We start from the raw sequence: 11,042 nt of genomic DNA, 5'->3' as shown, positions 1-11,042 counted from the left end.
TTTGTTTTTTTTTTTTTTTTTTTTTTGGCTTTTACAGAAAACAGGCTTGCAACATCTCTGGTTTGTAGACAAATCGTGCCATGCAAAAAGTTGAACGGTGTGCTTAATTAAACTACTTGTGTGCTCTGCTGAAGCAGGGGGAGAAGAGAGGAACCGGTCTTTCTGATCAGTGTTTGTAAGCGTAACAGAAAGGGAACTGCTTGCCTTGGGATTTCACAACGCCAAGGGTTGCAGCGCGCTCTTCCCATCGCACTTCCATTGCGATGGGCCGTCTTCTGTGCGGCTCTGGGACCTCACAAACGTTTCAGGGTTCAAGGTGTTGTTTTCCGTCTCATTTTCCCTGCCTCTTGCCTGGTCTCACATGATTGCGCGGAAGCAAGCCTGTCTTGCTGGATTACCAGCTTTTGCTTCAGAGCTGGTGTGGGTTTAGCTAAACTCAGTTTGGCTTCGATGTCCGCAGATCCGAGGTCGTCTTCCTCTTATTCCGAAGTGTTTCCAAGCCCCAGATTTTTCTGTGACTATTTTAAAAAAAAAAAAGTGAATGGAAAGGGATTATATGACTTAAATGAAAACTAAATTACCGATTAAACAACTCATCTAATTAGAAGACAAATGTGTCCTGAGTTACCCTTGTTTGGCAAGATATTGCAGCACCACTGTTATTAACCTGCCCGTCCTCCCTCAGGAGTGAAGGCAGCTGATCGGCTTTGGTCAAGATTAGGCTGGTCTGGGGGTAAGCAGGCACTTTGTGTGATGGCCTCGGATCGCTGTATCCCCTCTGCCACGCTCCTTGCCGGGGCCGGCGGGTTCGCGGGGTGTGCGCTGGGCATTCCTCTGTTATTTCAAAACCTCAAGGCTGGTATGGTCCTGCCTGCAAAATACCCCTGTTCATTCACACGGTGCTGGTGCAGTGAGCTATGGGGATGCGACAGCGTACTCCTGGCAAGGGCTGGAGCTGGTGTTTTCCCCCATTGCAAGGTGTGCTTTGGGTAGGAGACGCTTTTGATCGCTGCAGCCTCTGCCCGATGGTTTTGGACATCGCTTTGCTCACTGCATCTCTTTCCCAGTGTCCCTCTTCTCCCTGCAGCCCTAGGGAGGCATGTTGCATCTACCGAAGCTGCGGGGCCAAACAGCCTTAGCAGGGCTTGAAAAACCACCCCCAAATTGCAGTTTTGAGGCTTCTTTGCCTCCTCTGCACCAAACAGAAACCCAGGCCCAGCTGGCGTTAGGCTGGGCTCGCGAGTGCTTTAGGTTACGGGCAGGAATGGAAGCATCATCTGGGGGGTCAGAAAGAGGAATCAGTGAGTTGCCGGCACATCTATTTCCCTGGTTAGTTGTCAGTACTTTACTCTATTTTGATGCATACTCACTTGCTTGATATCTTTTTTTTTTTTTTAAAATTATTATTTTGAGCAGGCATTTGAATAGGTTTTTGTGGTGCGGGAGGAAATCCAGTGAAATCCAGCGCGTGTCTGCACTGGAGCTTCAGGTGTAAACTCTTCCATCACGCTGCACTTCTCGGTGGTTTTGGCTTTTTAAAATCTCGCGCAGCGCTCTTCCTCGCCAGGATGTTTCAGCAGGCTGCTGGTACGGGCCTTCGGCTTTGGTTTTACCACTAGCTTATTTTAGCATAGCAAATGAGCTGCAGATGACTCACTGTCACGTTGGTGAATTTGGAAGGTGGAGGTTTAGCAGTTCGGAGGGCCATTTTCAGTTTATCTGCCGTAAATTCTATAGCTATAAATACTGTAGTTGCAAGGCTGGCTGCTGTGGCTCGTGCGCCGTGTGGCTCGGTTCAGGGGCTGCAAAGCTGTCCTCTTACTGCCTGCGCAGAGCTCCTGCCAGGAGCAGCAGGTACGGGGTAACTGTACCACGTAGGCACTGAAACAATAAATCATCCGAACTTCTGAGATTTCAAGGAGGCCGGGTATCACTTTGCTTTCGTTTTTCTTTATCCTTGCTAGTTCTCCAACACTTTTTATTTATTTTTGTTTTACTATGGCCGGTATAAAGCTAGGAGCGCCTTACTTTTGGAGTTTCCCCTCGTTTGGGTTTAATTTCCCTGGCAAAGCAAGCTGTTTCTGCCCAGTTTCTGAGGGTGTATCTGTACCTAGACTAAAGCTATTTACCAGCGTAGCTTCGCGGCTCAGACAGTTCACCTTTTCTCATCCCTCGCTGGTGGTGTGACGACCTGGAGTGTTAACTTCTGCTGTAGGTCAAGAGTACAGTTAAAAAGGCTCTAAATTGGAAATTAAGTGTGTTAATGCTGCTAAATCGCCATCAAAATTGCCGTATTGCAGAGACTCATTAAAAGTGGTGGTAGGTGCCTTACATAAACCTGGGTCTCCACACGACCGTCGATGGAGGAGAGGACATCTGTAACCGCGTTCCTCGTGCGATCCTTTCGTAATACGATAAAATCTGGGAGGCAGCAGGGGGAGAGGGAACCACGAGAAAAATAGGACGGGTCTGGAGGAGGCTTTCTCTAGTTCCTGCCACCAAAAGCCCTGGGTGTAGGGATTTGTGTCTGGGGTGGGGTGACGGGGGTGGGGGGGGGATTTGTTTATCATCTGGTGGTGTAAGAGGGAAGTTTCAAAATTAACTTCAGTAACTGTTCCTCCTCTTAGTCTTACAATGCATCGTTAGCAGGTACCTCTGCAAATAAGATAGCTTGCTTTTGTTACGCCTTAACCTTCTTGATGTCGTTGGGTGCCAGCCCTTGAGTGACCTTCCAGAGTTATCCTTTGAAAATCAGGTCGCTTGTCTTGAAATCTAAATCTGTTCCTCTCCTAAGGTCTCTATTGTTTCTACCGGTTCCACCGTTGCTGCCACTGTTGTTTAGCCCTGCTAGATTTCATCAGCTAGAGTTCCAGGTGTTGGAAGCAGCATCCCTTTCTGTGTGAGGTTGTGTGTAGGATTAAATGGATAACCTCTTAGATCTCCTCTGCTGAATGGGGTAAGGCAATTTGCATCGGGGGGGAGATGGAAGAGGGTCAGCTGCTGATGAGTGCTTTGAACTAGTCTGCTCGTATTTAATTATTTACGTTGGCTGGGAAGGTGTATAGCTATTATCTGCAGTCAGTCCAACAGATCTAAAAACTGTGGTTAACAACTACGGATGTGTTTCCAGTAGCACGTACTGAATTTCTCTTAACTTTCTGCCCTGGGAAGGAGCAATATGACCTCAGGTATGCCGATTTCGACATCATCTTCAGCGTGAGGTGCCAGACTGTCTTTAACCTGCCTTTATAAAGCGACCAAGCGGTGGTTTCCTCTGCCTGCGCTGCAGGCTGACTCAGGTTGGTGGGTGACTGCCTCTGGGTAGGTCACAAAGCCAATCCCCGCGGGCCGTATCCAAACTTCCCGGTGGGCTGAGCTGGAGAGATGCTGTATGCAACATCAGTCTGCTCAGGGCAGGGGACTAGCTTCCGAAAAATGTTATTTTAGGGGGGAAGGCTTATCCTTATGAGAAACACTTATTTCTCAGTTTAGGGGAAGGGATCCTGGTGCGATGAATGTGTGATGCAAATACTCCAGTGCTCACTTACGCAGCTGACCTGCTGCCTGCAACTTTTGATATATTTCTCACATCTCTGGAGCTTGAGAGGAAGTAGCTTTGAAAAAAAAATACTTGCTTCAAAACATCCCAAATAATGAAAAAAAAACTTTAAAGTTTTGTACAAGTTCAAATTAAATCATGATCCTTCTCAGTGAAAGAGCTGTTTCTCTTACTCCGACTACACCGCGATAAGCGAGCATGAGATCAGTGAGGAATTTCTCGTGGTAGCACAGTTTCCACTTCTGACCAGCTGTAGGGTGATACTGGCGCTAAGCAGCACTTCTTGCGTGAAGCTGCAGATATTTTTGCTCTATAGGTCTAACCACTGCACCCAAACCAGCAGTTGATCTAGCCTTTTAAAGTCAGGCTCTGGGGAGGGGAAAAGCTTGCTTTGGTTTTGTAGATGTGTTTCAGGAACTTCTGAATTACAGATACGAGATGGTCCTACTGACTTAGGCAAGCGTGGGGTGGGAATTACCACATGTTTCTGGTCCTCGGATTCTAACGCAGATGACCCAAACCTCCGTGGAAACCGGCCTGCCGGTGTGCGTTTCTGGAAGCAAAAGGGCATTGCGTATCTCCAGTGCCTTAAAGATGGGGAGGGAGTACAATACGCTTGATTTAACAAGAACATGCAAAACAGGAGGCGTTGGTTGGGGTCATTGTTTTTGGTAACGGGGTTTAATACTTGGCCATAAAAGCTTTAACCAACCATCCTGGTGGACGTCGGCTATAAATGCATATTTTCTTTATCCAGCTTTTAACTCTCCCATCACTTGCAGGTCTCCATTGATGTTTATGCCCCGGCACGTTCTTACAGCTTAGTCCAAGGCTTGTGCCTTTGCTTTATTTCCCCCTGTAACCCCTCCCCTCCCAGAATAAATCACGGCTGTGCGAAGGAGAGGGGACTTCAGTTTTTCCTGGGTTTCTCTTAGCTGCTCGTCTCCTCCTTTCTGTCCCAGGGCCCGGAGCTGCGGTGTGGCCGGTGGCCGCTGTGCGGCAGCGCTGCCCGGGGAACAACCTTGCTTGGGGACCCGGCACAGCTTCCCCGGGGGGGAGCAGCAAACCCACCCCGCTCCGATGTCCTCCCAGCCCCTTGCTCCTTGCCCCCTCGCCCGTCCGAAGCACAGCGTTCGTTTGTCCACGCTGCATGGATTTTGAGTGTTTGGAGTTGGTACCTGCTGCCCATGTCGCCTGTTGCATGCAGCAATGCCCGGTGGCTCCGGAACCGGAGAGCTGCTGCAGCAGTTCGTGCTGGAAGGAGCGCTCTCTGTACTGGGAGGTCGGGTACCTGCGGAGCTGAGGTCCCGCATCCCTGCGCTGGGTGTTTGTACATCTCTAAAGAGGGGTCTCTCACCAAAATGGATTGTCTTGGGCTGGATTATAGCCTCTTTATCCCAGCTTAATGTATAGGAAATCCCAGAAACAGCCCTGAAGGAGTTTGCTCATGAGAGCTTATCTGTGCTTAAAGGTTGCATTCGTTTAGCTACTTCTGCATCCATTTTTAGTTAAGGTCAGTGCAGCTTTATGGACAGTGGAGACTTTGTGGGGAAGAAGACTGTGCGGTTCTTTTCCCATTAACTCGTCTGGTTGGGGATTGCAGCCCTTTAATTAAACCAGCGCAGTATGGACTGGCCCTGAGGTGCTATTCTAAGACTATTGTATTCACATCTGCTTTTGCCTAAAACTTGGCCTGTTTGAGGTTAGCCTGCACTATTGTGTGTCTAAAAGCAGGAAGAAGCAGAGAATCAATCACTGGGGCTCCGTCCCAGCGAGCGTCGAAGGGATACACAGTATGTTTTACCCCCCCTCTCACTCCTAGCAGGGAGCGCAGCAGCAAATGTCCCCGCGTGTGCAATCGGCAGAGACCGCTGGAGTGTGCAACTCGCCCTTCCTGGGGAACGCGGGGAGTCGCATGGCGCAGCGGCAAAAGGATTTAATTAACCAGCATATGGAGAGCTAAGGCAAGCGCTGGACTCCGCTCAGAGCCACCACTGAGAGCTGGAGGGCAGCGATGACAGCCTAGTCCATCGCCTGCTGTTGTTTAGGTTGGGCTTCCCCTCCTCCCTTTGCATTTTGCTCAATCAGTAAACGGCTTCGTGTAAACTCCTACAGAAGAAGCGGGCACGCAGGAATGCCGTGGGCAGTGGGTCAGTGATCTGTGTGTATCATCTGATGTTTTTGTCCATGTGGCATTTGTTTGGGTTGAAACCAGGAAAGCTGGTGCATCTACATTGCCGGCAGTGCGTACAACAGCCTGATTGTAGCCAAAAGGACATGGAGACTGGCAGGGAGAAGTTGATTATTTGGGTTTTTCCCCCCACTGATATGTGGGCTGGACCTTGGAGAGTTATTTTTAGTAGATGGCAGAGCGGGGGGAAAAAAAGTTTAGGCTGTGTTTTAAAACTGTAGCATCCACTGCAAGTACCAGTAGAAGTGCTGAGGAAGGTGGTAGGTTCCCATAAAACGCTCCCTTCTACCTTCACTAGGTTCTGGGACAATTAACAAGGATGTTTAAGGATTGCAATGCCCGTGCTAAAAGCAGACTGGCCACCCTTAGCCAGGCTGGCCCTGAGCACGGAAAGCTGCGTATCCGCACCGCTGACCCTGGGAACAAAAGATCCTCCTGAACCCAAACATGTTTGTGTTAATCCCGGCTGCTTCCTGGCAGCCAGCGAGAGGAAACGGAGCCACTACCTCTAACAGATGTACAGTGAGGAGATTACAGTGTGCGATTAAACACCCTCTCCATCACATCCTCCTCTCCGCCGTCCCAGCCCGGCGCATTAATGGACTGTCCCAGGCTGCCTGCCAAGCTCGGGCAGATGTAACAGGCAGCAGATACTTAATCTCCTGCATCCGTGCCTGGTTTGGAGCTGTTCGTTGATGCCAAGGCTTCTGCAAACACGCTGGCCCTTGCACCAAAAGCGTGAGCTGTGTTAGCTGTACCTGCCTGCGAGGAGGAGTGGGCTGGGGAAGGGCAGGAGAAACATGGAATCGACACCATCCAGAAACAATGAATTTAACTGAAAAGCTGTTAAAACTAAAACGAAACGTGCTTTCCCACATCAGGTACCCTTACGCTAGTAAGCCAGGGTTTGCTAGTGGACAAGACACTGGAGGAAGAGTTGGGCAGGGTCTTGGTTTTAGTGGACTGACTTGCTTCTCGACTGTTAGGTTTGGAGTAGAAGATTTCAGTGCTGGGAAGGACTTGTTCCCTCTCTGTGTGGGTTTAGGCGCTGCCTTATATTGCGGTAGCCAGTCTTGGTGCCAAGTGCTGCTCTTATAACAGAAATAATCTAGGCTGGTTGCAAAAAATCAGCCATCTTACTGTCTGTTTAGGTTAATTAATATGGTAATGGCAGAGTATATTTCTTTATCAAACAAAAAGCTGTTTCTAAAATAAAAGAACCCCCTGTGGAAATTGTAGAGATCAGAATTGTCATCATGTGAGATGTGCAAAACCCTCAGCAACCAAGCGAGTTGAATTTGAATAAGAGTAAAAATTTTAAAACATCTCTTTTCTTTTCTTGGGCAAGAGCTGTGACCTCAGTTAAGGCCCTGGAGCAGCTGCCTTTCTCTGAACCGTGGGCTTTCTCCCTGCTTTTGTGCAAAGCAGTCCAACACGGGTTCCTGTAATTGCCAACAATGTGCCATTGTATTGGGTACAACAAGGGGAGAAGTCGCATCGAGTTCTGCTAATGGCACATGTATTGTCCATTTTTCCCCTGCCTCTGTTTTGGAGAGGACACGGCTTGGTCAGAAGCAGCACCAGGTGACACTCGGAGTTAGAAAGCCATGGGGACATCTCCTTGACGGGGTGCACTGGAACAGGCAGGCAGAGCTGCCTGTGGGTTTGCAGCTCCCCACGGCCAACACGTCTTGGGAGGGATCCCAAAAATGTGCACAGCTGCGATGGCACTCGCTGTGCAGCGGTCACAGTAACGCGGAGAACTGGATACCTCCTATCTCATGCTATCCCAGTGCGTTTGGGAATCCGCATTGCCGTGCCTCTTCCCTTTCTCCTCGCCTGCACAGGAATCCCTTTTCCCGGGTGTAGGAGACAACTGTTTGGCAAATATCGGCAGCCTCAGCTCAAGGGAGAGCATTGTTTTTTAAATAGCTGCAGCGTGCAAAGCAAGGATAGTGGCAGTAACAAAAGGCAAAGGGAATGACTTGGTACGAAAGTATAAGCGGCACCATCTGCTTCGGAAGGGCATCGTTTCTAATTCGGCAGCGAAGGAGGCTCCTGGAGTTAAGTAATTGGGAATAGTAGGCTCCTGGCTGGAAAGTGTGCCAACCCTTCTGGCAAAAAGCTGTTAAATCTTTGTTGCTGGCGTGTGAAAGTGGTTCTGTGTGGCAGGGCTCCAAAGACTCTTTTTAACCCTTGATGTATGTTAAAAAAAACCTACGGCACTTTTGATCTTGAAATGGCATGTGGTCGGGTGTCAAGAATAAAAGGGGAAGGTGGGTCCTCATCGAGGTACGTGAACGGCTCCAAGTCTGATCCTCCCATGCCGGTAACAGCCACACCTGGCCTGCCAACAAATGCACACAAAATGGTGCCTGTTTTAACAGCTTTAGCAGGAAAACACAGTGTATGATGAATGATTCATGAGGATCAATAGAACCAAGGCATTTACTGCCCCTTAAAACTAGTGCCTGCCTGCCAAAGGGTGCATTTGCAAGGTGAGTGATCACAAAATCCTCTGCTGAGCTTTTGGGACACAGTCACACACTTGGCTCTCCTCTTACTACAGCCCTTACCCTGCAGTCTGCAAACGTGTCCGGCTTACCAGCCAGGACGAGGAGCCTTTAATTCTCCAGATGAAAGCACAAGCACAAGCTGTTACGCATCTCCCAGCAAGCACAAATACAAACAAGTCAACATTTTGCACCCCCTCCTAGGGGTGGCTTCCTTGGAAGCTTTGGTCTTCATCCTGTTTGTCTGATTTGCGATCAAAAGCGTGTTGCTGCCTACGTGCGTCTTTAAGCAGTTACTTCTATCATCTCTCGTATAAACGTCCAATTTCTTCATTAAAATGAAGTGAAGGTAATGCAATCAAAAAAGATCTGTCTGCAGTCGTCGTCTTTCGCTAGTAGTGCGACCAGAGCTGGGCAAAGCTCTTTTGGGACCTTCTTTGCTGTGGAGGGGAAGAGGATGTTTCACAGCCGTATGGGTTTTCCTGCCAGGGGGAGAAAGTTGGATTTAAAAGCCTGAGCCCCAGCCATCCTGAAGATGAAACAGTTGGATTGCAAAACGTGTACTTTTTCCAAGTTTGATTTGGATGTTTTTTAATCTTCCTCAAATTAAAGGAAAATCTCTTGTTTGACCCAAAACAAAATTATGTTTTCTTTGGCCAGCCAACCGAAAAAATCAACTCTATCCCCAGTGTTAGTCCAAGTTCCCTTGCCAATAGTCCCTCCACAGCTCTCCTGCTCCATGCAGCTTTACCAGTCCCAGATTAGAGCCTCTTTGCTGAAGAGTTTACAAGAACAGGAGAGTTCAGTCACTTGCTCTAAGTTTAGTTCAGCTATTCTGGTTAAATTCATAAATATTTGTTCATATTCCACCTCTGTTTTATGGACATTTGTCCACATCCTGCCTTTTTAATCTGTTTACTCACATAAACTGCTTTAACTTTGTTTTGCGAGGTTTTACAAAGCATAATATGGATTTGCTTGTATGCGTGGTGAAGCAGAGCTTTTGATGCAGCTGCAAGGTTTCCATCGCCTGCTGAACTAGAAGCCCTTTGTATGAAGGTGAAGGATTTTGGTCAGGAAACAGATAAACTTGATGTCCTTTCGCACCATGTTTTCATCTCTGCAGTCTCCTCGAGGAAGTCACCAGTGAACCTGGTAGCTGTTCCATGAGTTTTAGGTGAACTGGGATTTATGGACTCATTTAGTACCTGGGTTCTTGTACCTTGAAAACCCCTTGGCTCCTGTTATTGACAGACTCATTCTCGGTGGAGGACAGACCTGCAGACCTCTCTACCGTACTGCCAACCCCATCCTCAGCTGAGAACCTGCAGCGTGATGGGGGAAGAGATGGGAATTTTTCCCATTCCTAGTGCTGTTAGTGGTGTGCTGGGCCTTCTCCTTCTTTAATACTTCTTATCCTCCTCAGGAGACATGTCGGAAGTGCCAGGGGCTGTGGAAGGAGCACATGAACCTCACCTGCGAGCAGCTGGCTGAGAAGGATGACATCAAATACAGGACGTCCATGTAAGTAAACTCCACAACCAGGCAAAAATGGGGGGATGGATGAACTCGTAATAGCAATACACTAGGCAATACGCTGGTGTGGAGGGGGTGAGAAACCCCTCAGAGACCCTAAAGTTCTGCTGGGTGTCACTGTCTTCCATCGGGGAGGTTCTAGGGATGTCGAAGCTGAGGGGTCAGAAGGCACCAGGGTGGGATTTCTTTCTGTGAAAGATACTTGGCAGCGGATCCAGCTAGTAATTCGAGGACATGGGAGAGTTGTCACCAGACCAGCCTGTTCCTCTGGCTAGCCCGGTGTCTCGCAGGCTGGCACCTGGTCCTCCTCAGAGGGGAGAAACACCCATTAGTGTTGCTTTTTGGGGGGGGGGGGGGGGGGGGGGAGGAAAAGGTGTTGCACAGAGGCAAAGAAGTGTATTGAGTCACAGTAAGTTGTTATTTTATTACCCTTTGAAAATCTAGAGTGGAGACAACGCGTGGTTTGCCCAGCTACTACTTTCTGGCTTCATGGGAGGGGATGTGTTTTCTTACAGGAGCTTGTCTCTGTTTCTGACTGGTTTGTAGGAATTGTTACCGAATGGAGTCATATTTTTGAAATACGCAGGTGTAAATCCTGAGTGTTTCCCTAAAATCTGTTGAAATTTGAGCTCTCTCATTGCTACAGTAAATGACAAAATCCTCTGCCTTTAGGAAATAAGGGAAGGTTCATCCATGGAGCTGCATGTCTGGTGCAGTCAAATGGGACTTGCCCACGTTGCCCAATCCTTTCCCCTCTGATTTAGAGTCTGTCTGGCACGAGCAGAGGCTGGAAAGCTCCACCACTGGAAGGCTGAATGACTGTTGCTTGCTCATCCCGCAGTCCCTAAGTCAGAACAAAATCTTTACGGATTTGATATGACTTTTTTTCTATGCCACTCCTTTTCCTGTAGGAAAGAGGGGTGAGAGGGAGGAGGAATGAGTTGTCGTGTCCCTAATAAGGAAAAAAAAAAAATGGGTTTCAAAACCTTTAGCAGGAACGTTTCTGTGGATAGATGAGTCTTACTGCCTGATACAATAAAAGCTTCCTTTTGAAGCCCTGCGTAAGGAAAGGGAAGCACAGCTGGAGTTCAGGCCAAACTTCCTGCCTTGCTCAAAGTTTCCAAAAAAAAAAAAATCTGCATCAGCAGCATCCTGTTGAGTAGCGGAGGGAAGAGCAGCTGCAGCTCAGAGGAGAGGCAGGCTCAAGGTGGTTTGTTTTTTTTTTTCCCCCCCCCCCTCTATT

At 48.5% G+C, this 11,042-nt stretch overlaps 1 protein-coding gene across 2 annotated transcripts in view; it reads left to right on the top strand.

Annotated features, from left to right (window-relative positions):
- RNF216 (ring finger protein 216) overlaps positions 1–11,042 on the top strand; it is a 65,115-nt gene that overhangs the window by 42,652 nt on the left and 11,421 nt on the right. For both annotated transcript variants that reach the window (XM_009286417.2, XM_009286418.2), the window contains one exon: positions 9,690–9,787. In XM_009286417.2, the coding sequence (XP_009284692.1) occupies positions 9,690–9,787 (98 nt within the window). The remainder of the gene's footprint in view (positions 1–9,689; positions 9,788–11,042) is intronic.

This window comes from Aptenodytes forsteri, unplaced genomic scaffold, assembly GCF_000699145.1.
Source record: "Aptenodytes forsteri isolate BGI_AS27 unplaced genomic scaffold, ASM69914v1 Scaffold55, whole genome shotgun sequence".
Classification (NCBI taxonomy): Eukaryota; Metazoa; Chordata; class Aves; order Sphenisciformes; family Spheniscidae; genus Aptenodytes; species Aptenodytes forsteri.
This window is presented reverse-complemented; position numbering and strand designations above follow the sequence as displayed.